At 25.9% G+C, this 26,270-nt stretch overlaps 7 protein-coding genes and 1 long non-coding RNA gene across 21 annotated transcripts in view; 3 read left to right on the top strand and 5 right to left on the bottom strand.

Moving 5' to 3' along the window:
- Positions 1-897, bottom strand: part of LOC100867545 (uncharacterized) — a 31,787-nt gene extending 30,890 nt beyond the window's left edge. The window contains exons 1-2 of one of the 2 annotated variants that reach the window (XM_086917167.1): positions 402-494; positions 62-310 (exon numbers count right to left, since the gene is read on the bottom strand). In XM_086917167.1, the coding sequence (XP_086773293.1) occupies positions 62-310; positions 402-494 (342 nt within the window). Of the gene's footprint in view, positions 1-61 lie in introns of both variants that reach the window. The other variant, XM_086917166.1, reaches the window with a different exon arrangement.
- A 949-nt stretch (positions 898-1,846) lies between these two features.
- Positions 1,847-3,306, top strand: Hacd1 (3-hydroxyacyl-CoA dehydratase 1). Its single transcript, XM_003698474.4, has 5 exons — positions 1,847-2,098; positions 2,352-2,469; positions 2,547-2,782; positions 2,861-3,042; positions 3,137-3,306. Exons 1-5 carry the CDS (start codon positions 2,028-2,030, stop codon positions 3,214-3,216), a joined length of 687 nt encoding a protein of 228 aa, XP_003698522.1. The 5' UTR covers positions 1,847-2,027; the 3' UTR covers positions 3,217-3,306.
- Positions 3,307-3,551: 245 nt separating this feature from the next.
- Sirt2 (NAD-dependent protein deacylase sirtuin-2) lies at positions 3,552-6,980 on the top strand. 6 transcript variants are annotated; one of them, XR_015295070.1, is made up of 7 exons: positions 3,552-3,957; positions 4,934-5,185; positions 5,263-5,622; positions 5,734-5,929; positions 6,142-6,331; positions 6,412-6,781; positions 6,869-6,980. XR_015295070.1 is itself a non-coding variant. In XM_003698442.4 (6 exons), exons 1-6 carry the CDS (start codon positions 3,927-3,929, stop codon positions 6,463-6,465), a joined length of 1,083 nt encoding a protein of 360 aa, XP_003698490.1. In that variant the 5' UTR covers positions 3,552-3,926; the 3' UTR covers positions 6,466-6,980. The 6 variants fall into 6 exon arrangements, 4 of the variants coding, with proteins under 4 accessions (XP_003698490.1, XP_086773317.1, XP_086773316.1 ...); XR_015295069.1 differs by lacking the exon at positions 3,552-3,957 and adding an exon at positions 4,282-4,653; XM_003698442.4 differs by having other exon boundaries at positions 6,412-6,980.
- On the bottom strand, positions 6,835-12,921 carry LOC100871674 (2-oxoadipate dehydrogenase complex component E1). Of its 5 annotated transcripts, XM_086917154.1 has the most exons (14): positions 12,738-12,904; positions 12,620-12,669; positions 11,371-11,660; positions 11,037-11,256; positions 10,600-10,949; positions 10,295-10,516; positions 10,045-10,202; positions 9,711-9,978; positions 9,362-9,569; positions 8,884-9,296; positions 7,596-7,716; positions 7,319-7,507; positions 7,172-7,257; positions 6,835-7,094 (listed from the first exon to the last, which is right to left on the bottom strand). In XM_086917154.1, exons 1-14 carry the CDS (start codon positions 12,785-12,787, stop codon positions 6,987-6,989), a joined length of 2,733 nt encoding a protein of 910 aa, XP_086773280.1. In that variant the 5' UTR covers positions 12,788-12,904; the 3' UTR covers positions 6,835-6,986. The 5 variants fall into 5 exon arrangements, with proteins under 5 accessions (XP_086773280.1, XP_086773281.1, XP_031775687.2 ...); XM_086917155.1 differs by lacking the exon at positions 12,620-12,669 and having other exon boundaries at positions 12,738-12,921; XM_031919827.2 differs by having other exon boundaries at positions 12,620-12,888.
- Positions 12,922-12,977: 56 nt separating this feature from the next.
- On the bottom strand, positions 12,978-16,798 carry LOC105736860 (uncharacterized). The gene is made up of 8 exons (XM_086917187.1): positions 16,622-16,798; positions 15,282-15,611; positions 15,146-15,181; positions 14,794-15,072; positions 14,613-14,729; positions 14,327-14,540; positions 13,762-14,197; positions 12,978-13,426 (listed from the first exon to the last, which is right to left on the bottom strand). The coding sequence occupies exons 1-8, from the start codon at positions 16,680-16,682 to the stop codon at positions 13,193-13,195; spliced, it is 1,707 nt and encodes a 568-aa protein (XP_086773313.1). The 5' UTR covers positions 16,683-16,798; the 3' UTR covers positions 12,978-13,192.
- A 1,108-nt stretch (positions 16,799-17,906) lies between these two features.
- Positions 17,907-18,801, bottom strand: LOC105736859 (uncharacterized; the record flags this gene model as incomplete). The annotated part of the gene is made up of 3 exons (XM_086917197.1): positions 17,907-18,158; positions 18,243-18,526; positions 18,630-18,801. Coding segments are annotated over 3 exons (603 nt in total), but the record flags the coding sequence as incomplete, so codon positions are not given.
- A 1,791-nt stretch (positions 18,802-20,592) lies between these two features.
- On the bottom strand, positions 20,593-25,910 carry LOC100866127 (uncharacterized). Of its 4 annotated transcripts, XM_031919829.2 has the most exons (4): positions 24,225-24,303; positions 24,036-24,142; positions 23,193-23,336; positions 20,593-21,736 (listed from the first exon to the last, which is right to left on the bottom strand). In XM_031919829.2, the coding sequence occupies exons 2-4, from the start codon at positions 24,087-24,089 to the stop codon at positions 21,440-21,442; spliced, it is 495 nt and encodes a 164-aa protein (XP_031775689.1). In that variant the 5' UTR covers positions 24,090-24,142; positions 24,225-24,303; the 3' UTR covers positions 20,593-21,439. The 4 variants fall into 4 exon arrangements, with proteins under 4 accessions (XP_031775689.1, XP_086773321.1, XP_086773320.1 ...); XM_086917195.1 differs by lacking the exons at positions 24,036-24,142; positions 24,225-24,303 and adding an exon at positions 25,840-25,910; XM_086917194.1 differs by lacking the exons at positions 24,036-24,142; positions 24,225-24,303 and adding an exon at positions 24,916-25,152.
- On the top strand, positions 21,735-23,614 carry LOC147656091 (uncharacterized). The gene is made up of 3 exons (XR_015295079.1): positions 21,735-22,279; positions 22,452-22,689; positions 23,022-23,614. It is a non-coding gene; the product is annotated as an uncharacterized LOC147656091 (long non-coding RNA).
- Positions 25,911-26,270: the final 360 nt, after the last annotated feature.

Here is a 26,270-nt window from a genome sequence, read left to right as displayed (position 1 = left end):
AAAGTATTTATATTTTTTTTTTTTACTTTTTTTTCAATAATTTATAAATCATTTTCTTCACTTTTTTTCTGACAATATTTTCCACTTGAATAGCTGTCTTTAAATTATCAGGATAAGGCATTCCATGAGTAATGATTGTCGATTCTAAGGCAACAATTGGTAATTCATTTTTTTTTGCCATTTCTATATCATGACTATAAACAAAAATTTTGCAATTATTACTAGCTTGACGGTTATTTAATAAATTGATTTGTTTCACTGCTCCAAGACATTTTCGAAAATTCATCCACTGCATCTTTATATATTTTTTCTAAGTATATATAAATTATTATTAAAAAAATATTTGAATACAGTTTGTTTTTTATTGTTTAACGAATAGACTGAAGTGGTAAGTTAAAAACGATATTTATATTGAACATTGATAAAATGTATATTATCCATAGGTTATCAAATATCTTGAATATTTTTAAAAGAAAATTAAAAAAAGATTGCATAAATTATACACGTTTAATTAATATATATTTCATAATGAAAATAAAATATAATATAACAAAATAATTATATCGAAATTTAATTTAATATAAATTTCGATAAAAAATTTTTTCGATTTATTTGCTTGCGAGTTTAACTCAAAAAGTATATAATCTTAAATTGTTGATTGATTATTATAAGCATTTTATATTTCAAACAAAAATATAACAATTTTTCATTATTGTTAAATGTGTTAAAATTATTTAATACAATTTAATCCAAAAAATTTTGAAAATTTAAATATAGTGAAATACTAATTATTTTCTAATTTAATCATATTTATTGATATATAATTTTTCATTACTTATAATTTTTTCAAAGATATCATTAAAAATATAAAAATATAAGTAATAAAATTTTTTTTTAAATAAATAATGCAACTATTAATATATTTTAAATATATCTAATTGATCTGATTTTAAGAAAATATTAACTTTATTATATAATATAATATTTAACTTTATTTAAATAAAAAAAAGAAAAGTAAATATTATCCTCTTATGTAATATATGTAAGTATAAATATGATTTTTTTTTAAATTAACTATACATTAATAATTAATTTTAATTATCTAATTAAATGTAAAACGAATTCATTCTTTTTGTAATTTTATTACAAAATATTAAACTTTGATCCAATCAAAAACATAATGCAAATTACAATATACATATTACATATGTTTTTTCTGTTTTATATTTAAACATTATGAATGTTTAATATATTTTTATATTGTGATAATGAAACATATTTTTTAAAGAACTATGATAATATATATATTTTATAGAAAAAAAATCAATTCTTTTTAGTTTTAGTTTTAATTAAATTTTAAAAATTATTTAACATATAATAAACATATAATATAATAAATATAATAAAATATTTAACTTTATTTCTAATTAATTAAGTATATTTTTATTAGATTTTTCACTAAATTTTTACTAAATTTCTTTCATTGAGCATTCATAAATATACAAATTAATATATCAACAAATAATAGATTTATCAACAAAGAAAAAAAGAAGAAATAATAAAAGACCAAATTTTGCAATAATAATACAAAATATACACAAACAAAAAATATATAAACACATTCTGAATTTTATATTTCATTTTGCAAAAATATTTATATATCTTACATAATGTATTATGTTATATCAATAAAAAATTAATTTTTTATTTTTGAAAATTAATTACATCGATTATATAATTTTAATTTTGATTTCATTCTTGTTTGTTTTTATTGCAAAAAAGGAAAATATTAAATTGTGTGTATTAAATATATTCAATATTAAAGTAAGACACATATATAATTTCTACGTTCCTGTCTGAAGTTTGCATGATACGTAAGTAAATACATGTCGAATGTAATTTCGTTAGTCGATGACTTGCATACGAAGAGTTAAGTTCGAGAGTTAAATTCAAAAGTTGTAGACATAAATAAGTTTATTAGTATTATTATTATAAAAAAATAAAAATCTGAATTTAAAAACATAAATATGAAATCGAAAAAATCAAGTAATATCGGAATATTATATTTAAAAGCTTATAATCTTTTACAAACTATTGGGTATGCATTATTAATTTTTTAGTTCTAATAAATTGTGTAAATTAATATTAAAAATATGTATGTAAAAATATTTTATTGCTATAATTATTTAAAAGATGAATATATTTGCGTAAAACTTATAGTTATTTGAAATATAAATATATATAATATATAAATATTTGATACAACATCAAAATATAAAAAAAAATATTTCTATAAATATTTATAGAATATTAAAAATTAAAATAATATATAGTAAATATTATTTTTGTAGTTGGTCTTATATATTATATAAACTCTTAACAAATGATTATTCTTCTACAATAGAAGCAAATTTATGGCAGAATATAAAATGGCCTGTCATTATTTTTCAACATGCTGCTCTTTTAGAGGTATAAAGATTTTGAATTAATTTTTAATTTAATTTTGATTTCAAAATGTTAAATGACAAAATATATATTTCTTATAGGTAATTCATGCTGCAACTGGTTTAGTTAATGCAAAAGCAATGATTACATTTATTCAAGTATTAAGTCGTGTTTTTGTTGTAAGTTGTGTAATTTTAGCAACTCCATATAATTATGCAGCTTCATCTCTTGCTCTTCCAATAATGATCTTAGCATGGTGTATATCAGAAATAAATAGATATATATTTTATGGTCTCAATCTTTTTGGACTTAATCCTTATTTTGTTAAATGGCTAAGGTATTTAATAATTTATAGATATCATATTTAAGTTGTCTTTTTTTAACATTTAAAATTGAAATATTTTAATTTTTATAGATACACATTATTTTATATATTATATCCAGTTGGTGTAACTGGAGAATTAATATGTACATATTCAGCAGTAAAATATGCAAATTCTCACCCAGAAGCATGGAGTTATAGGCTTCCCAACTCATGGAATTTTATATTTAGTTATCAAATTTTACTTATAACTGTTATGTTATCATATATTCCCTGTAAGTTTTCTAAATATGTAATTATTATTTATTATTGATTGATTTATTATTCATTTATTTATTATTCATTAATAAAATTTTTTTTTTATTCCAGTTTTTCCACAAACATATATGCATATGATTGCTCAAAGACGTAAAAATGTTGGAAGTGATGCACTTAAAAAAGCTAAATAATATGAATAAATTTTGATGTTAATAAATTTACATGTTAATAATATTTTATAATATTTTATTGAAAATAAATATCATAATATTTTATAAAAATTGTATGGAGTTTCTATTTCAAAATATTATTTTTGAATTATATATGTGTGGTGTGTGTATGTGGACGCGCGCATCTATATATATATTATATATATATATATATAATATATTTTTTAATTATAATATAATACTAAAATTTAAAGATTTTTTAAGAATAAAACAAAAATAAAAATTGTTTAATATGTTTAATAAAATCACTTACAATTTTTATATAAAAAGTTATAAAAAATTCATAAATTAAAAGTAGCATTTGTTTAATTCCCACATTTATTTATTTTAATTGATACATTATTTTTAATTAAAATTATTTGAGTTAAATCAAAATAAAGATTTTATATTATTGTTATTGATTTTACATTAATAATAATTTTATTTTATTTTATTTAGATAACAATTTATCATAATATCATTCAATATAACAAAAAAACAAAATACAGAATTTTTTAGTATTGCTTCAATACATTTAAACGTACACGAGTTAGTTGTATTATAACCTATTTTAACTGCATATATTCAAGTTCTAATATATGTATACAAGATATTGTAGTTATTTTTTTTAACCACTAAAACAAAATTGTTTTGCTTAATATTATTTGAAGAAATTGTACAAATTTTAAAATATGTCTGAACACAATGAAGATACAGAAAAAGGTAATATTTTCAAATTGTCATTTCTCTAATGATAATATAATAAAATTCAATCTTTTTTTTATTTACAATTTTTTTCGAATAATAATTTCAAAATATAAACAATTAAATTTTCTGTTTTAATACATGTACCTATATTTTTATGATAAAATCAAGAATGTTTTAATTGAAATTTTTAGTTTCATAATTTTAATATATCGATATTTATTAAATAAAATACTCAAGAACTTTTATTATTTTTTTTTAATTTTTTATAATGTAAATATTTATATAGTGTAACATAAATAAGTGAAACCTTATATGAAATTCTATCATAATGTAGAGGTTAATTGATATCCATAATAGTTTAAGAAAGTTTATTAATAAGTTTTAAACAAAATAGTTAAAAGAATTTTAAAAAATTATCGTTTAACTGTAATTGTTGTATTCTAGATATTTAAATTTTTATATTATTTTTACAAAATTTTAAATAATCGTTAAATGACATGTGTTTTTACTAAAATACATTACGATATCGTAACATATGATATCTGTTTACAATACAAAACGTCAAAATGTTTTCATACATTATTTTTCCTTTAATTAATCGACAATTATTTGTGTTACATTTTTGGCGAAAATCTTTATTTATATATTTTTATCGGAATCAATACACATTAATTTCTTTAAATAATTTGAATGTTTTTTTTTCTTCAATAGGTTTGGTTTATTTAATTATTTTAAATACTTTAATTAATTATAAAAATACTTTAATAAAAATACATTACATTTTTTAATAATAATATAAAATTGATTAATTTTCACAAAATCACTAATAAAAATTTAATAACTTTATTATTAATATTAATATAATTTTATTAATATTATTAATATAATTTTATAACAAATCTCACATTTATTAAATTTATAATAACAAAATAAAATTTAAATTTATTTCTGATATATATTATTAATACTATTATTTAATAATTTGTATTAGAGAAAAAATCAAATGAGGAAGCAACAAATAATTCTTCAGAACAAGAGGAGATAGAAGAATCTGATATGGAAAAGATTCGTAAATATTTAGCACAGAAATTGAGACTTTTTGATTCATCAAATAATAATGAACAGTCACAAAACAACCCACATAAAGTCCTCCGTGAACTTAGCATAGATGGAATAGTAGAATATATAAAAGAAAAAGAAAATTGTAAAATTATTACTATGGCTGGAGCTGGTATCTCTACATGTGAGTTTTTTCTAAGCTGGAATTGTAAAAATATATTATATATAATGAATATTATATTTCTTATTATTATTTTTTAGCTGCAGGAATTCCTGATTTTCGATCACCAACAAGTGGTCTTTACCACAATTTAGAAAAATATAATCTACCTCATCCTCAAGCTATTTTTGAATTAGATTTTTTCATGGAAAATCCTGAACCATTTTTTATGCTTGCAAGAGAATTGCTACCTGATGATGGTTTTAAACCTACACCATCTCATTATTTTATTCGTCTTTTATGGGAAAAGGGATTACTCTTAAGACATTATACACAAAATATTGATACATTAGAAAGAGTTGCTGGTTTACCACCTGAAAAATTAGTAGAAGCTCATGGTACATTTCATACTGGCCGATGCCTTAAATGTAGAGCACCATATACTCTTCCATGGATGAAAGGTAGAATTTTTCTTGTTTATAAATATATATTTTTCATTAAATATTAAAATCATGGTTATTATAATTATATAATATAACCCAAAAACAATATAATAATTAATTTAATTACAGAACAAATTTTTAAAAATGTTATACCAAAATGTGAGGAATGTAATGAGGGTATAGTAAAACCTGACATAGTATTTTTTGGAGAAATGTTACCTGAACGTTTTCATTATCTTGCTGATCGTGATTTTTTACAAGCAGATCTTTTGATAATTATGGGATCAAGTTTGGTTGTTCAACCTTTTGCATCTCTAGTGGACAGGTAAGTATTAATTATAATTATAATTAAATATGTTATTTGTTAATTTCTCTGCCTATTTATTATTTATTTTTACTTATTTATATATATTTTATTTATTTATTTTACTATTAAATATTAACTAATCTTGTATATCATTATTAATATAAAATATATTATATTACGAAATTATTTGAATTATTATTTAAATGAATATAATTTTAATTTTATTAAAGGGTTCGACCTAATTGTCCGCGTTTACTTATTAATAAAGAAAAAGTAGGTACGCAAGATCGCTTATCACGACTTCTGGGATTACGACATGGTTTGATGTTTGATACTCATTCTAATGATGGTCGCGATGTTGCTTGGTTAGGAGACTGTGATACTGGTTGTCAGTTATTAGCTGATAAACTGGGTTGGGGTGTAAGTTTTTTTTAATTAATTTATGTGTTTGAAATATTAAATGAATTTTAAATATATTACATAAATTTATTCGTTTTCAGGATGAATTGAAAGATCTTATAAAAAGAGAACATGAACGTTTAAATAGAGAATAAATCAATAACTGAATCTAAATATTACAATATATATTTAGCTTATAGGTGATTTTGGAAATTTTAATTTTACTGCTATTTCCTATAAAAAAAAAAACATTATGTAGAGAAATAATATTTTTCTTCAAAGGAATTGTAATAAAATTGTTTAGAATGTTAAAAATTTATATGACGATATAAGAAAAGTCATATTTTTATCTCTCTGTGCCATCAATTTTTATAAAAAATTATTAAATTAATAGTGACTATAATTTTTGATAAATTGATAAGACATATGATTTTTTATAATATGAAATTAATTCGATATTATATTCATATTGTAAGTATATTTTATTTGCAATTATAACAATTCTAATAGATAACAAACGATCATTTAATAATGTAAATAATTTATTTCTTCATATAGTAATAATAATGTTATACAAATAACATATACAAACATATACAAATATGATTTTTGGCAGTTGAATTATGTGTACGAATAAAACAATACAATAAAATATAATGATATAATAATATGAAAATTATTTTATATTAAAAGGACTTGTTATAACTTCCTGAGCTTCCTGTTGATGTAACTTACTTTCACCTACTGCTGGCGCAGCCATAGGTTTACGACCGCTATATTTTATCTTATAAGTAAATTTTATTACTTGTACAAATATATATTTAAAATATTTATATTTAAATATTTAAATTATTGACTTACTCGTTTACCACATAAATTTTCAAAACGGGGTTTGATAAAATTCCATGCTCCCATATTTTGCGGCTCTTCTTGACTCCATATAAAAGCTTAAAGAATAATTTTTATTAATATTTAAAATATATTTAAATATATATTTCTTATACTTACTTTTTACACATTTAAATTTATTGATCTCTCGCAATAGTTCTTGAATTGGGAAAGGACATAAACTTTCAATCCTAATAATTGCTACATTTTTTTGTCCTGTACTTTCTCTGAAGTGATTAAGAGCATAATAATGTTTTCCGCAAACGAGAATTACTTTATTTACTTTTGATTTTTCTACCTTTTCATCTCCTATTAAATTATTATTTATCTCATTTGATATTAAGTATAAAATATAAAAATAATAATAATCTTTTATTTTTTATTGTAGTAAATATACCTATAACGCTTTGAAATTTAGTTTGTGGTTCCATATCTGTTATTGGCGAAGTAGCTGCAGTATGACGCAACAATATTTTTGGAGCTACTATTATTAAAGGTTTTCGAAAATTTCTCAGCATCTAAAAGATATAGATAATTTATAATATCGAATATATAAAAAATCAGAATTAAAAATCTTTATTTCAAATCTTTATTTATCAAAATACACGTGTACACGTAAATGAAAGCGAACTTTAATTTTTATTACATAGTTTTTATTATAAAGATATTCATCTATTTTTATAATGTATTATAATTTTATATACATACATACATATCATTTTTATATATCGTAATATATTTTAAATATATTTTTGTATTTTTATATCATATATACACTTTTTTATATTTTTTTTGTATTTATATTTTTTTTTATTTTTTGTTTTTTTTTCCAAAAAAATTTTTTTCCAGATATTTCAATACTTTTACGAATTTCTTATTTACAGATTTCTTTACGATATTTCTCAAACAAATATTTTTAAAATTACCAATGTGCTTTTTCCTTTTTTTATAACTATTAATACATTTTATATATAAATTAAAAAAAAGAAGTAAATAAAAAAATTTTCAAGAATCAACGCTATTTCGCATTTGGATTTTGGAAGCTTCAACTTATAAATATAAATATAAATAGGAACACAGAATGTGCAATACAAATAAAAATAACAGCAGATAAATAAATTGAATAATGTATAAACATTGAAATAATTCAATAACACTATCTTTAGAGTATTATAAATGAAATTAAATAATAAAAAAAAAGAGATAAGATAAAAATTAATTATTAACTATCTCTTTCGAAAAAAAATTTATTAATTTTAAATGAAATATAATAATGAAAATTAATTCCAATTTTTTAGTAAAATTTTTTACACTTTTAACTTTATATTTCAAAATATTTCAAAATTTTTTTTATACTACAATATTTCATAAAAAAAAAAATTTAAAATAAAATTTTACATCTTATTTCTATTGCGATTATATTGATATAAAATTATATATTCGGACAAAAAATTTTAATATCAGAAATTTTAGGAGAATATAATCTAAGAAAAAGGTGAAAATGTGAAATTTTTACTTTCAAGAATAAAAATTTTTAAGAGACTATATAGCCTATGTTTATATCAGCATATATTTATGTTAAAAATCAATTTTAAAATTTTTAATATATGTTAATATATATCCTGTGTACACATGTATTTTAATATATTCAAAAGCATAATTTCTAATCAAAATATACATCTTACTTGTCTTCTTAGTAGATGAAAATATTGAGCAGGTGTTGTTGGATTTGTCACATGCATGTTAACATTATCACCATCAGGTTTATCTTCATTGCTATCTGTAAGCTGTAGAAATCTTTCAAGTCTACAGGAACTATGTTCAGGACCAGCACCATCGTAACCATGTGGTAGTAATATCGTTAGTCCGCTATTTAGCATCCATTTTGCCTCACCACTCGTTACAAAGGTGTCAATCATTATTTGAGCTCCATTAAAAAAATCTCCAAATTGTGCTTCCCATATTGTCAAAGTAGTTGGTACAGCTATACTTATACCATATTCATAGCCTAGAACCGCTTCTTCGGATAGTATACTATTTGCTAATTCTAATTTTCCTGTTTGACCATCAACCATGGAATTCAATGGAATATATATTTCTAAAATCATAATTAACATAATCTTATTATTATATAATTTGAAATTAAAATTATTTTTTGAATACCTCCAGTAGATTGGTCAACTAGCATTGCATGTCTATGAGAAAACGTTCCACGACCTATATCTTGTCCACTTATTCTGACATTATATCCTTGATACAATAAACTTCCAATTGCTAAAGTTTCAGCTGTTGCCCAGTCCAAGTGTTTATTTTTTGCTATTTTGTTTAATCGAGTTTTTATATGATTTTTTAGTAATTTTGGGTGAATTATCTATTACGTAATATAGCAAGATATTTAATTAATTATAGATATTATATATAATTAGACAAATAAAATATTTATTATATTTTTATATTTAATATTTTTAATAATTAATATACATTTAAGCTTTCATAATGATTTTGTTCTCACCAAATCATCCTTAATATGAACACTCTTTTCGGCAATAAATTTCAATAGATTTAAATCAACTCCCGTGTCCCATTCTGTCACACTTGCTTCTGCTTGTTTTATTCCACTCCACAAACCCGCAAAATACGTGGATTGTGGAATAAAGTTATCCATTTCATTTAAACTTTGATTTAGTTGAGAATTATAATTATCAATGATATTTTTAACTTTATTTGTCGAAAGAACATTGTTTTCTATCAGCTTATTCACATATTTATCTGGTACCGATCTAATTGAAAATAACAAAATTAATAATTAATTGAATATTTTGTAAATATAAGTGAAAAATACTCACGGACGATTATGTATAATTTTATAAATAATGGGATTCGTAAAAACAGGATCATCTAGCTCATTGTGGCCCCATCTTCTAAAGCAATTTAGATCCACAAAAACATCTTTTCTAAATTTTCGTTGGTATTTGAAAGCTATTTTAGCAGCTCGGACAACCATCTGCAACATTACATTTAAAATATTTGATTTCATATATATTTACACACAAATTAAATAATTAAATAATTAAAAATTTTCTCTCTTCTATGCACCTCTGGATCATCTCCATTTACGTGAATCACCGGAGCAGAGATCATCTTGGCTAGATCCGTGCAATATCTTGATGATCTACCCCTAGAAGCTGGAGTTGTAAAACCTAATTGATTATTGATTATCAAGTGAACTGTTCCACCTATTTCAAAATGAGGAGTTGCGGATAACGCTAAACATTCTTGATCAACACCTTGAGCAGCGTAAGCTGCGTCTCCATGAATCTGAAATAAAAGTTAATCGATATATTTCGACAGTTATGTACAATCTTTAGTTTTATTATGGAATTAAATTTAAATTAATTTACCTGAATATTTAATACTTTATCGCTCCATTGAGTATTTATATCCTCGTTATATGCTCCATCTTTGATAGCTTGCATCATTCCTCGAGTTTTCCCCATGGAAACAGGATTCACAGCCTCTAAGTGTGAAGGGTTTCGCAATACTGTTACGTGAAGTTTTTTTTGACCAATATTAAGATTTGTGGAAGATACAAAATGACTGATCACATCTCCAGTTGTAGCCACATCATCCGGAAATTCAGAGTATCCTTGTAATTTTCGAAATAATTTTTTCAGTGGAAAATTCAACATCCCCGTAAGAAAATTTAATCGACCTCGATGGGGCATACAAAGCACAATATATTCCAAATTATCTGCAATATATTTATAGTTTAATTTTGAATTTGTTATAGATATATGTAAAATGATTCGTGGGATTTTTTAAACAATTTTTTATTTACCATTGGCACAGAGTTTAAAAAATTCGTGATAGAAGGCCATCATACTTTCAGCACCTTCGCCACTATATCTTTTAAAGCTTGCGAATTTGATAGCCAAAAATTGATCGAAAGTTTGACTCTTCAACATTTCTATCGCAATGGCCATTCGTGTTTCATCCGTTAGAGGATCTTTTAAACATTTTTCTACAGTTTCCGCAAACCATTCTCTCTCTTCCTCGGTCTGTGTAGACATTAACAGAAATCAGGTATTTATATAGATCTTCTATAAAGAAATAAATATTAATATATGAGTTTTGATAAATGATTATTTTAAACTTTGACGATTAATTATTACCTCCAAGAAGCTAAATTCTACTCCTACCGAGCCACAGTATGTTTTGTTTAAAAATTGTAAAGCTTCTTCTATGGTTCCTTCCTCTTTTCCCATTGTTAAAATACCTTTAAAGGAAACTTTATCTTGCAAATTTAAGCCAAATCTTTCTGGTTTTAATTCTACTAGTGGTATTGGTTTTTTTGACGAGATAGGATTTATGTCGGCTTGTTTATGACCGAATTCTCTATAGGCAATGACCAGTCTGTAGAAATTGCTATTCTTTGATCGTATATCCAGATATTCTTTTGAAACTAATAATATGAAAAATAATAACGTAAAAAAATCATTTAGCATATTTTTATCATATATTATTTTGTAATATTATTTTGTAATATATATATATATATAAATATATGTAATTTTAATTTTATCGCGAATTATATCATTAGTTTACGTAATGTTAAAAATTTTCCGATGTTTGTTATCATCATTCTAAAGTAATATGTAAAATCTTTTCAAAATGATTTTTAAAAATAATTGAAGGATATATATACTCTAATATAATTCTAAATGTAACTTAATTATATATTAAAACATATAAATTAAATAATAACAAATATAAGTAAAAATATAAATAAAGACATTTTATTAATATAAATATTTATATGAATTTCAATTATATCATAGAAATTATATATGAAAGAATTTATTTTTTGTCATTTAAAAAATTCATCTATATTAAATCATTATTACGTATATATTATTTTTTATAAAAGGAAATAATAAATTTCGTGTTTAAATTTATTGCGCATGCGTAGTACTGATAGATAAGAGATTTTTATATAATTTTTGGATAGTTACTTGGATGAAAGCGAGGAATTAAAGTGTGTTTTTGAAATTTTAATTTAATATTTTGTGATTAAAATATAATTGATATATAATTTTATATTATATCCTTATTCTGGAAATATGAATAACAAAGTTTGAAGATATATATCAAGTAAGAATAATTTATTTCATAAAATAATTTCATTTGTAATTTGAAGATGTATCTATAAAACATATTAAATTCTTAATAACATTACGCGGAAATTTTAATTCTTATATTTGAAATTCAAATTATGTTTTTACTCATAAATCTAACGTAAATATTAATAGAATAAATTAATATTGATAGAGTCAAATATTTGATCTAATGTCATTTTAATCATTTTTTATTTTAAAACAAAGAGAATAATAATAATAATAAGAATAATAATAATAGATATACCTTCAAAATGTTTCTGTGGATTTGATCTGTATCCATAGACACCATTTTCACTATGATATAATCGCGTTGAGATATTTAATCGAGAATTTATACATTTCATAACTAGATGATTATTTACCCATTGAAAATATGAATGTTTGATTTTATAAAATGTTCGTAGAACTGCATGCATTCTTGTTTTCATTACGAAATCAACTACTTAACTGGCAATTCTTTCTCTATCGCATTGCTCAAACTAATTTATTGCTTCTTTCCCCTCCTTCGATCACTTTATTCAATATTATCTGTTTACTCGAGATTGTCTATATCATAAATATAATATGTTAATGGTCAATGTATATAAAACGATATTTATATATTCAAGTCAAAAATAAAATTTATTTATTCAATGCAAATAGCAATACAAATATTATTGATGATCCAAATTTGTTTTCAATATAAAATTTCTTCAATTGGTGTATAACATCTATATCTCATATATTCGTTAATATAATTTTTATAGTCGTAATCAAGTATACTACAAAATTATGTTCTTGTTTTCTTGAAAATATAAATAAATTTATCTTAATAAATTTATATTTTTGGATAGGCTGTTTCTATGAAGTCCTTTTCTTTATACTTAAATTTAGAAGTGAAAATATCAAACTTTATTCCTCCAAGAGACACTGGACAACTTCCGTTAGGCCTTGCATAGAAACACACTGTGTACAGTGCCATCTCCAGTTCGGGTGAGGTACCCACGAATAATGTCGTTACCGGTTTAATATATCCATTGTATTGTGACCGTACTTTGATAATAGAAGCTTTCTAAAAAAACAAACACATGTGAATATATTTAACCACTATTTGTATAATACGAATTTTCATAGAGTACCAAAAAAACAATAAATTATAATAAATACTAATAATAGAATAAAATTCATTATATGATAAATGTATATTCATTACATGTTTTTTAAATTAATAGATTCTTAAGTAAATAAAAATAAAATATTCTTATAAATATTCTTAAAAATAAAAAAAAAAAATTCTTTCCATTTTTATAATAAAAAAATAATTTTTAAAATAATGGTTTGAAATAATCATTAAAAATTATAAAAAGTAAAATAATATCAAAATCATCTTAAGAAAGTGAAACTTACATCTCCGATGTCAATTTTTTTTATGTATCCATTATAATTTATGTTCCCTTTGCTTTCTTCTTTACTGTAGAAAATCCAATTATGCAATCCAAACACATTAGTTCCAGTTTTTAACTTCTTAAGTTCAGACATGAAAACATGTTTAAAAGCCGAGCTAATCCTTCCTCCTTCTTGAGAGTACAGGGTAAACCATAATTTTCTTAACATGTCTTTGTATTCGTAATAATCATTACATATATGATCTTTCTTTGCCAAGAATCTCATGGCAGCGGACATTACATTGGTATTGAGAAATGTATTTATTAAAGCATTCTCTTTGTGTCGATGATGTGAACTTACATTGTGTACATTAACTCGAGCATTGTATTTATCATACATTGATATAACTTTTTGAATTGTGGGTTTTTTATATGCTTTTGGATTTACCGTGAATAATCTGCAAATTAGGATTATTTTAGGAAAGTGGAATTTTTTCATTTTTAATAAATATAGTGACATGTAGTATATTATTGGTAGAAACATTGTAAGTAAATATCTCATTCTATAGAAGATTTTAAAAGCTTACGGTTGTGATGCATCGTCTGTTGTATCGTTACTATTCGTCTTTCTTTGTAAATTCAGTTTGATATATCTATTCACGTTATTAGTATCTTTGATATACAGAGCTTCAGAAAGCTTTTCTAAATCTTCTTTAGTAATAGTGCGACCTTTGCTGTAAGTAGGATTACTAGAATAGATATTCTTATTTTCTTCTGGCCCAGACTTTGATTGAGGATGATCTATTTACAAAAATACGATAATCTTCTTTTCTTTCGTTAATTGATAATACATTTTTTTTTTCATCATTATACCTGATTTTATTTTGTCCAATTTTAGTAGAGAAGAATCAGAAATATCAACATGAGGAATATTATCCTTTTTTACTAGTGCTGATGTTGTACTGGGTGTTTGAACGGGTTTCGATATTTCTTGAGATAAAAAAATATTATAATTAAAATCATTTTATTGCAATAGATATGTATCATTACTTACCATGTTTGTGGAAGTGAGAGTGAAATTCAGATTGAAGTTGTGAATGAGATTCAGGGTTTTGAAGATGAGAATGAGGATGAGGATGAGGATGAGGATGAGGACGAGAATGAGGACGAGGATGAGGATGAGGATGAGATTGAGGATAAGATTGAGGATGAGATTGATAATGGGATTGAGAAGGGAATTGAAAGTAAAGTTCGGGTTTTTGAGGTTTTGGAAGTTGAGCTTGAGGCTGTTGTTGCGAGAATATGTTTCGTAACGTCGAAACTTCTTTGGTACCTTTAATTTAAAAAAAGATGAATTATTTTCAAAATTATTTTTCTAGTTTTCTTTGTAAGATTTTTTTTTTTACCTGGTGTTTTTGCAAGCATAGATTTTGATTTGGAATCTACGAAATACAACAAATAATCAAATTTATTTAATAATTTTACTTAACCATTAAATAAAAAATAAAAAAATTTATAAAATCCAAAAAATAATTAATCAACCTCTGTTAGTCAATGATTTTTGGACAGAAAATTTTAAGGATTTGATATATTCGAGAAATTCTTCTGCAGAAATTCCTAAAGTGGCAAACCATGTTTTACATCCTTCAGGAGTATTATCACTTATTTTTTCCAATTTTGAAATATCAAAACTTATTTCCGCTCCTGTATTTGATTTATTTGAATGGATATTATTTATCATAGTCAAATTGATTCCAGTTATTACTGTAGGATCAGTTTCTTTCAGAATACTTGGTACAAAAATTGTTGCCATTGTTATTTCTTTTTTGCCCTTATCTTTGTTCCAGAATTTCCATTCTGCCTCTACGTTGGCTAAGAAATTTCATTAAAATTAGGATAGATATTTTTATTATATAGGATATATTTATTTTATACATTTAGGATAGATATAGTTGTTTAGAAAAACTAATATTAAAAATATCTTTTATGACGCTTATTAAAAGAGGTCATCGCGGCTGTTCTCTTAAAATATAATTAAGGTGAATAATATCAATCATTATTATATATATATATAAAGAAAAGAATATTCGAGATTAAAAACAATTATAACGTTGACATAATTATAATCCTTTTTTATACTCTGTTGTGATTTATCTTAATCAAAAATGCCAAACATTTTACGCTTCGAAACCTCATATTTCTCTTCTCGTTTTAAGTGATATAATAAAGTTGTGTATAAGCGTGAACTTACGATAACCTTGAGGATATGCAAAAGAACAAAAGAAACGCAGTGTTTAGAATTGGATATTACATAACTTGCGAAAGATAATTTTCTAAACAACTTTCTTCTAACATAGTTATATAATCTCATATGATACATTTCATAAATAATATTTAAATTTCTAAAATATATAGAATAATATAAAGTAATAAAATATACAAGTATCCATATATATTTAAATAATGCATATTTAAAATGAAATCACGATTTTATATATATATATATATATATCTCAAAAATTAGAGCAAAAATTTTCTTATAAGAGAAATTAAGTACATGCAAACTATATAAGATAAATTCTCGAATATTTATTACATTTAAGTTATTCAATTATTTTAGAATACAAGTGTCTAATCTACAACTAATCTAGAATATATAATTAACTTTCACGTTAATTATCAAACGCGATTTTCATTCATTCCGAACGAATGTTTGCCTCGGAAAATTCAACGTTAAAACAAAACTCGTTCCCTTCTTTTTTTTTCTATCATCAACGTCGATCGTTGTAATCGAAGTCGAAATTATAATCAATCGAAATTCTTCAGAACAGATTTGTTCCCTCTTTCACAATATCGAAAGAAAGTTTAAAAGTTTCGCTTACCGACCAATATCAGAGATAATCCAAATGCCAAGAAAATAACGAAAATTTTTTCGACTTTCATGGTTCCTCGTCAACGATCTTCAGGATTGTTTCGATTTCGAACGCAATAAAATTAAGAGAGTACGTGAACGTTTTAAGATAAATTGAAGCCTCGCCGGTTGATTCCGTTGGCGCGTATACAAGATCTTTAAGGTCGTTGCACGATCATCATATGATACTTGAACAAGAACCGATCTTCTTGAAAGGATGATGTTAATCCCTGATCTTAACTTCACGCTCGATTTCTCGATTCTTCAATCCGACAACTGGTAATGTTTCTTCCTTTCAAGTTGAAACTGCTTTCGAATAATCTCGTTTGTTTATGAATTCTGTTTCTTCTGGTTAGTTACGTGTCGCTGTTTAATGTTCCATTGTGTCACTTGTGATTAATCTATTTATCGTTTTGTGTTATTGGCTAAGCGGTGACGATTGATTCGTTTCAAATGGAACGATGATGATGAACGAATTATTGTAGATCAAGGGAGCAAAGTTAGAAATCGAGTTAAAGGGAATTAACAGTAGATTTATCGGTATAGCTTCTGATCACCATCTTTCCTCAACAATCTTTTGTCCCTCTTAGAGAATTTTACGATGGCTTTCGTAGAGATGCATATATGTCGAATGCATGGATACGAAATATAAAATGACGTTAAGCATTTTAACACGTTTAACGTATCTAGAATAATCTTATATGAGATAATATAAAATAAGATATATAATATAAGTTTAAACTCTTGTTTGTATTCATTTTATATTTGTTAAAAGATGGCCATTTACTGTCTCATCTCTCGATCCCTCTCTGATCTTATACATTTAATACAAAAGAAGATATAATTTATGACATTTAGAATGGTGATCGCTTTCTTTTCCCTTAACGCCATAAAACTAAATGACCATTTTGAACGGTACGAAGATGTTTCACACGTTTTTTCACGCTTGAAATATTTCAATAAACTTTGTAACGATTACACTATTCGTTTATATATGTACATATGTAAAAAAAAAAAAAAAAAAAAAAAAAATAAAACTTATTACTTAGATAGAAGGAATTATATTTTATTCTTGAAAAATATATTTACATATTTACACGTTGAAGTTTTACCACAACCATGATACCGTGGCAAACTAGTTCATAGTTTGATTGACATTTAAGAAAACGTTCTATTTGCCCACGAACAGATAACATTCTCGAGATATAATTTTAATACAAACTAGAGTTGTTCATTTCTTACTAAGAATTGGAAACTTACTTTATATATATATATATATGTATGTATGTATATATCCATATTAAAATTCACTGAATATCGTACTTATCGCTTATAAGAAGAGGGAATATTATTTTTTGCCGTTAAATATTTAGAATTATGGGAAAATAGATGACTGCCCATAAAATAAAGAGAATCAGTAGTATCAGCATGAGCTTGGAACGAAATTTGTCCCATCCGACTAAAATGTATTTGGGCCTTGCTTGGGTATCCTCTGCATCCAAAGAAGACTAAAACATAAAAAGGCTATTATAAGAGATCAATGAGGATAATCAAATAATTCACGATTGCAATATTATCTTTTTGTTCGTTACATCATCATCGATTTCCTCGTTAGCTTGTAGCCTTTGCGTACTTAAATTTTCACGCATTTGTGTTGCTTTGCTCTGGGTGGTCTTCACTTTACTGTGTCCAGGCTTCGAGCTTGGTTTCTTGGCAGGTTGATGCGATTTCGAAGTTCCAGGATAATCAAAAGTTGTTAATTTAATTACGGTATTATCTACGTTTCGTAGTTTATTCGATTGTGCGATTTTTATGCCTGTAGCTTCTTTCTTCGATGATTCCTTCACCGCTGTATTTTCCTTTGTTGCGTCGCTTTCTGCAAATTATTTATTGAAAGAAGAAGAAGAAGAAGATGAAATGAAATTATAAAATTTATCAAAGTTATGGAAAAAATATATTAAAAATATAATAACTTTTACCTTTTCCAGGATCATCCTGCTTTGAAGATCCGGCCTGGCTATCTCGAATTTGAGAAAGGAAGCTCTCCAAGTATCGCGCAATCGTCCTCTCTTTTTCCCGCTTCAGATTGCCGGCTAGGTATACTTTCTTCGGTGCATCTATCACGGAACTGACTAATTTAGATGTTGAACTTTATTCCTGATCGTCGAGCGAGGGTACTTGAACTCTATCTCTTGTGCTATTAAAAAAGAAAAAATAAAGATTAGATAATAAAATTAGATCTTTATTCTTGATTTGAGGTGAGAATTGCTGTTTCTTTTTTAAAACTTGATCTGTTACTCCATGGTAATAACGAGTCGATATTAATTCAGAGATTCGTATCTTTATTCGTAATTTTATGCGAATTGTTCATCGGAAATCGGAATGAGAAGTCTAAATAAAGAGGAAAAATCTAAATAAAGATCATTTATTCCACGCAAAAAAAAAAAAAAAAAAAAAAAAAAAACAGACTTTAATCCGAGAGAGTAAGATAAATCTTTGTGTTACAAATTGGACAAAAATGCCTCTCCTTCGAGATACAGTATTCAAGTACATGTACTCGAATCGAGTTATCGGTTCAAATATAAACAGTTTTCATATCAAGATAGTCATGGTATGTTTTAATTATCTGATAACATGGATCAATTTCATACAAACGTCTGTGGAACAATCTTAACTTTGATATCCGTGAATATTAAATGATTATTTCACATCGAATAAAACGTACTCTTTTATTTTATCACGCATTTGTAAATTGGTCACAGACAAACTTACACGAATTTTACAATTATATTTTATTTCGTATATCGGGAGGGAAATGTCGAGTTTTCGAATAATCTTACAATTTTACTTTACATCTCTTTTCAATTTTACACTTTGCCTCATTCTCGATAAATATAATTACACGTTTGTTAAACCTTGAAAATTCATAACCCTATTCCCACCTCCAACAGATAAACATTCCATTGCATCGACGAGCAAAACGATTATTCGAGTTTGATGGAAAAAGAGAGAAAAAAAAGAAGAAGAAGAAGAAGAAGAAGAAGAATTTCTTAGCCGAGATATTTGCTTGTTGGAGAACGAAAAGAAAATAAATTTAAAAATCTTTATTCTTACCTTGGTAAACATCGTAGCAGAGATCCTACGGACTTCGCATGACTGGGATAACACGATATAAAATGTCAATTTGAAGGTCGTTCAGATCGAGTCAAGTGCGAAACGCGGCCTCAAGATCGCGGGGCATTAAAGATGTTTTATCGTCCTTCGTCTCGTTCCTCGTTTCGAGAAATCCACCCTGAGAATTCTGATCGTGTCCGTGCACCGTGGACGGGTCGTTGGTAAGAAAAAAAGACAAATTCCAGAGCGTCATATATTCGCGGATAACTTCGAGCAGAATTAACCCGATAGCATTCATCATCGTTGACAGGATACGCGATTATCAGCGTGCAAATATGGTACATAGTTAATAATCTATGTCAAACTGCGTTATAATCGTCATATGCGATGACGAAGCTTAAATGTGGAAAGCATTGTATCTTTAATAAAGTAGCGCTTGTGCATATTTTTTATTGGTTTTAATGGATAAGAAGTCGATTTTGATAATATTTAATTGGAGAATAAAGCTTGATTCACACTCAGTCGCCGTCAGTCACACGCGTTCGCCCGCCCGTTTAATCCAAAAAATTGATCGATCGTGATTTTTTTTTATCTATCTTTAATCAAGTGAATCAAGATGAACGGAAGAAAGAGGCTTATCGGCGTTCGCATGCAACTTTAACTTATTTCGTTATCGTTATAAGATATTGATAATCATCATCATAAGTTCGATGCGTGGCATAGCGAATTATTTAATTCGTTTATTATCAGTTATTATTTTCAGATTTAAGTTTCTAAATTTCTAATATGATCCCCGTGGATTTAGATAAATTTCAGAAATGCACAGTATCAAAGTTTATTCAGTTTATTTAATCGCTTTTGTACAAATACTTGGTAAAAAAAAAAAAAAAATATTATTAATACTAAATATTCGAATACCTTCTATCAAATAGAATATATTAATAACAAATTATATATAATATTATAAATAGAAATATATATATATATATAATTAGTGTAATACAATCATGATTTTTGTGACAAGAATTTCGTCACAAAGGGATATCCAATTTTACGAACGAATATTACAGGTACCATTCTCGTTATAATTTTATTCTTGCGAATAGCGCCTTTTGTACGATCTTACAAAAATATCTTCAATTTTTTTCTGTTTCAAATGTCTCAACACCGGGAATTTCATAGTCGTTGGACCGATGAAAGTTGGGGCAATCGTGCAAATAGAAGAGAACTTTATGCAATCCCGAGATTCAAACTCTCTGCTAATTTCTAAAAACTTTCTGTCCACAAAACAATACAGGTAAGTAATTTTTTTCTCATATTTCCATTCACACTCGACGAACTAGCCAATTCTTCGACAAACATTCACGATCCACGATTTTTTGAGCATAGAATCATTTATTGTTTCGTTCAAGGACGGATGGAAAATGGGAAATTCAATGAAACGTCATCGAACATCAACCAAAGACATCCACCGAATCATTTTCGAACAAAATTTCCATTTTTCTTTCTAATTCTTTTCGATCTTCTCTCTCGAATTTCGAAATCATTTTTATCCGTGTTCCTTTCTTTCCAGCCGTATGCATGAACAAAGACGTTCTCTTCGAAACGGAAGAGCATAAATCATTCAAGTTTCTCGACTGTAACTTCAACAGTTTCACGCGACTCGTCGAATTCTTCACAAGATTTGGTATTGGACGAGGAATGTGTAAACGATTACCCACAGGATCAAAGCAACGATCACAGAGATGAGAAAGATGGTCTTGAGAAAATGCCACGGGCTTTCCATCCGTGATTCTGCCCGACTTGCCCAACTCTTGCATCCACCGTTCTTGCAAGGAATGCTTCCTGGTTGCACAGGCGTCGAAGTCGCCACGTTGCTCGTTAACGGCATCACTTTTACCTCGCCTAATTCCGTTTCATCCGCGATTTGAACCTCCGTCTTCGTCAACTCGAACTTCGATGGACTTTCCATCTGAAATGATCGATGAATGATTTGAACTGTTGGTTAAATTTCTATCAGAACTGGAATTTGTTTGTTTGCCAACGGATCACGTTAATATATATAATGCTAATATTGAAACAGTTGTTACTTTAACTCGACAAATGATTCGTTTTTTTCCTTTTTTTCATTGTTTCAGACGTGAAATAAAAAATTTGTAAGAGAAGAAGGTGTTTTAAAAAAAGAAGGAAGAAAAGTATAGGAAATACTCGAACAATGTTATACCATAATTCTTGCTACGAGAAAATAAAAAGGTATCTCGAAATATTATACTGATGAGGATTTTTTAGGAGGAAAAGAACGAGAAAAATTAAAATATATTAGATGGTAGATTACATGATAAGATATTACGTTATAGCGTGCCAACAGAAGATTTGATTAAATATATATTATTGCTCGTAAAATGGGAAAAATTTATGTAAATAGCGATTCGATTTATTGAATCGATTATATCTATGTGTAAATATTTTCTTTGATATTTCATTGGAAGCTTCTGGATGAAAAAATTTATACGAGGTATGTTAGAGTGGTGAATTCTAGATAGTAGATAATAATAAGAAAATAAGAATAAGAAATTATGGAAAGAAGATATATTATTATCGCCAAAAAAAAAAAAAGGAAAAAGGAAATATCAATTCGACGATAAATTTTATTTCAGCCTGAATAAACATATGTATCATAATTTTAGACTCGACGTATAGAAACAGGTTAAACCAGATTGTCGACCACAATTTCCTATTTTTCAAAACGAAGATATTACAAAACGGCTTATAAGTTTCGACACGATGAAAATAGCTTTTTTATTCTTTATCCTGTTTATCTGATGGAATGTATATAATTGGACCGATTTTTACTTTCCGTTTGTAATAAAGTTAAAAAAAGGATGGGAAAAGAAAAACATTGAACGATATTTATAAACATTCGATGTGAGTAGACACCGCAAGCAGAATTCTTAATAAATCGAATCTCGTATGAAATGCAACCAGCCTGACGATGCAGCTACTCCAAATTATCGATTATTTCGCAATCGTATTCAATTGTGCAGAGAAACGTACGTACCGCGTTTCCAAGGACTCTTATCAACGACATTCTTTGCTTTTTCAAATGAGTTGAATTCCCAATTCGAGAAAAAGGAGGGGGGGAGGAATGGAGAAGAGGAGGGAAAAAAAAAAAAAAAATGAATAGATCTCTCGACAATTCTTGGCTAGAAGGAAGGTATATGATGGTAATATCGTTTCGTGGTCTTTTTTTTTTCTAGGATCGTAGAAATTTTTTGCCAGAAAGATTGATGAGAAGAAAAACAGGAAAGGAGAAAATAGAAAAAGAAACACATACATCGTTCGCATGAAAATATGATCGATCGAAGGTCACGAAGTGAACGCATTGAAATATTGAAAAGGTGAAAGGGGAGGTGGAGTGGGGAAATTACATGTATCTCTGGAATCCGAATCTTGGAAGGAAATAAATCTTGCTCGGGCTTTGATCTCGTTCCATACACCAGGCCCATCATGCTGGTGACCTGGTTCAGATACGGATAATCCCATATGGATCCGGGTGATGGCACGATCACCATCTGTCAATGACATGATTATGGACATCGTTAAATCAATCGAATTTCTATATAAAACATTTCTACCGAGTGCGATGATAAAATATTGTATTCAAGTTAAATTAAGATTCGTCAAATCAGACTTATCGTGAATTTTATTTATAAGTAAAGGCTAATCGGTATTATAATTATTGGCGTTTAGAAATTGCAAAATTTTATTTATTATATTCCATTGATTAAGGCACAAATTTATGAACATTCTCTACGGTATACTTCGTAAAATATAATTTTTTATCATGAATTTTATTCTTTGTGATACTTTTGTGCAAAAACTTTCGATAAATTTCACACTTAATTTCCATTATTATCAAATCATCAACCGAATAAACGAAACAGAAGTGAATGGAGTGGAATCTAAAAGTAATATTTTCGAAGTAAAAAGTGAAGTAAAGGTTGTATATAAATTGACCGAGTGTATATAAATGACTCGTCTGACCTTACCAAAAGAATAGTATAAATAATTTATTATATTTATGTATGACTTTAAGAAAGAATATTTTTAATTATTTTTTTTGTAGAAAGATTATATCTAAATTTTATGATTGATGAATATATAATATATATATATATATATATATTCATTATAGAAGACGAAAAAGGTAAAGGAAAAAAAAAAACAAGATGTTTTTTAAGATAAAAATCGCGATTAGATCAGACACTCACGTTATTAAACGCGTATCCATACTTCCTAGTATGACAATTCCCATCACCGTTCATATTTATGACCAATTGTGGATGATGTTAGTCACATTATATCGCTATTTAAATCGCTGACAAAAAAAAAAAAATCTGATGTAACAGTGTTATCGGAATGTTTGATCGATTTTTAAATTTTTTATTCTTCAAACACACATTTCTGAGACGTTCAACCCGTTCGTTCAAGGCGAGAAAGATTGTAGTTTATTTGCGTGCGACACCGAAGGAACTGACTAGTTACGCCGAGTCGGGGCTCATTATCAACCTTTATCAGTCCCGACCCCCTGATCTCTTATTATCGAACTACTCTCGTGTGAATGCCGACCAAACGCCGCTAATCGGTTCATAAATCGTTTGGAAGAAGTTCGATGCTCATCGATATCATTTCTTTACGTTTCTTTACCTTTTTAAATAATACGATGAATTAAAAAAAAAAAAAAACATCAATATTTTTATGATACGATAATGTCTGGCATTAAAAAATTCAACATTGATTTTTAATTTTATTTAACCTTTTCGTTTCAATAGCTTTTAATTTATTTAAATATGTATAGTCAAAAGTTAAGTTTTTTTTTTTAATTATTTTGATAAAGTTATCACAGTTATTTAAGTAATCGTTCGTAAGTAAAGTTGCGATTATTAAAAGTTTAATTCTGAAAATTCTAAATTTACAGAACGATTTTCAAAAAATATGAAAAATTCACGATATATAGTGCTTTGAATAAAATATTAAAAGTGAATAAAGTATATATAAAAAGAATTTCATGTTATTGAAGTGCGAGAATTGTTACGTGAGCAAATGCGCAACAATTCGAGGATGCACCAGCAATGATGATATGTACGATACCTTGCGTAATCTGGCGAGGCTCATGTTTTCAACAGGTAATCGCAAATCTCGTAAAAGAGAATCAAGAAATAGAAAAGCCGGATATAAAAATAAAATGTTGCTACGAATGATCACATTGAAATTTAAATCCCATAAAATAAGAAAGTATTGTGTATCGATGACTGGTACAACAACAAATTGAAGTTTGTCGAAGAATAATTCAGAAATTTTGTATACTTCTTTTCTTTTCTTTTCTTTTCTTTTTTTTTTATTTCATCATTGATCGATTTCTTATTTTTTATTGATCCGACTTCATTGGCTATGATTCAACGAACTCCAATTAAATAATTAGAAATGAAATTTTTTTCGAACGAGAAGGTGAAAGTATGGTAAAGTTGTGTCTAAATCGACGAATGAAAGTAACTCGTTCTCAAAGAGGCACAAGGCTAGCACTCAAACGACGAACAAGTGTACTTGTCGATGTTTTTATAAATCGTTTTACGATCACACATAATCTTTTATATATATTTAATTTTCGGTGAAAGAACAAAGTGAAATAATAGAAAGACATTTTAAATATTGCATCAATAATTTCTTTCTTTTCTAATAAAACACAAATAATTATCATATATAATTATCAATGATAATATTATAATTATAATAAATACTATTTTGTTATCATATTCGTAATTATGTATGATACAAGATCGTTTACATAAAAATGTCATTCATATTGAAAAAAAAACATTGTCATTAAAATGGTATTAATAAAAAATTGTAAGCCTTGAATTTTTGTAATATTTACAAATTTATTTGCATAAATTTAATTAGAAGTGTTATTTAATATGTTTTCATGTTTTTTAAAAAATATTATTCGAAGATCTCGTTGATTCGAAGCAAAGCGAGATTCCAGTTTCTATGGAATATATGTATATATATTTTTACCTGTTGTAAATGCCAAGTATGCTGAAAGAATTTCTTGAAACACTTCATGCTGATTGTGACATTTCCCCACGTTTGCTAATCATTGTATTATCACGACCACTCAATTACCTAGTTATTACCAGTCTATCCTTAATACACTTTACAATTCATGAATTGCTGCTCTTAACTAAACATAATCGTATCTCTACATAATTAGATCACTTATCGACTATAAAATAAAATGAAAATTTTTAAATTTTTCAATACTTTGTTTTATTTTAAATATTAATTAAATATTTTTACAGTTGCAATTGTTCTATATTTTAATTGTTATTTTAATAGATGATATATTGGAAATTGAATAAAATTAAATAGAAATATTTGATATGTAATGATGAGATAGTTAGATAAATATAAAATGCAACTGCATCTATACGACAGAAAGATCGACA

This window comes from Apis florea, unplaced genomic scaffold (genome assembly GCF_048593485.1).
Source record: "Apis florea isolate Af1SG1 unplaced genomic scaffold, ASM4859348v1 contig_3813_pilon, whole genome shotgun sequence".
NCBI lineage: Eukaryota > Metazoa > Arthropoda > Insecta > Hymenoptera > Apidae > Apis > Apis florea.
This window is presented reverse-complemented; position numbering and strand designations above follow the sequence as displayed.

Excerpts from the sequence above, each read along its gene's own strand:
- Sirt2 (XM_086917189.1), top strand. The coding sequence starts at position 4,509 with ATGTTTTCATACATTATTTTTCCTTTAATTAATCGACAATTATTTGTG. Across the intron at positions 5,186-5,262 it reads TGGAGCTGGTATCTCTACAT|CTGCAGGAATTCCTGATTTT; the intron begins GTGAGTTTTTTC and ends ATTATTTTTTAG. Across the intron at positions 6,332-6,411 it reads CTGATAAACTGGGTTGGGGT|GATGAATTGAAAGATCTTAT; the intron begins GTAAGTTTTTTT and ends ATTCGTTTTCAG.
- LOC105736860 (XM_086917187.1), bottom strand. The coding sequence starts at position 16,682 with ATGAAAGTCGAAAAAATTTTCGTTATTTTCTTGGCATTTGGATTATCT. Across the intron at positions 15,073-15,145 it reads TATGCTTGCAAAAACACCAG|GTACCAAAGAAGTTTCGACG; the intron begins GTAAAAAAAAAA and ends TTTAAATTAAAG. Across the intron at positions 14,541-14,612 it reads ATTGGACAAAATAAAATCAG|ATCATCCTCAATCAAAGTCT; the intron begins GTATAATGATGA and ends TTTTGTAAATAG.
- LOC100871674 (XM_031919827.2), bottom strand. The coding sequence starts at position 12,803 with ATGAAAACAAGAATGCATGCAGTTCTACGAACATTTTATAAAATCAAA. Across the intron at positions 11,257-11,370 it reads TAGAATTTAGCTTCTTGGAG|ACCGAGGAAGAGAGAGAATG; the intron begins GTAATAATTAAT and ends ATGTCTACACAG. Across the intron at positions 7,095-7,171 it reads AAAATTTATGTGGTAAACGA|ATAAAATATAGCGGTCGTAA; the intron begins GTAAGTCAATAA and ends TTTACTTATAAG.
- LOC100866127 (XM_086917193.1), bottom strand. The coding sequence starts at position 24,089 with ATGAACGGTGATGGGAATTGTCATACTAGGAAGTATGGATACGCGTTT. Across the intron at positions 23,337-24,035 it reads ATGGATACGCGTTTAATAAC|ATGGTGATCGTGCCATCACC; the intron begins GTGAGTGTCTGA and ends TGTCATTGACAG. Across the intron at positions 21,737-23,192 it reads TTCGGATTCCAGAGATACAT|ATGGAAAGTCCATCGAAGTT; the intron begins GTAATTTCCCCA and ends CGATCATTTCAG.
- Hacd1 (XM_003698474.4), top strand. The coding sequence starts at position 2,028 with ATGAAATCGAAAAAATCAAGTAATATCGGAATATTATATTTAAAAGCT. Across the intron at positions 2,470-2,546 it reads AACATGCTGCTCTTTTAGAG|GTAATTCATGCTGCAACTGG; the intron begins GTATAAAGATTT and ends TATTTCTTATAG. Across the intron at positions 2,783-2,860 it reads TATTTTGTTAAATGGCTAAG|ATACACATTATTTTATATAT; the intron begins GTATTTAATAAT and ends TAATTTTTATAG.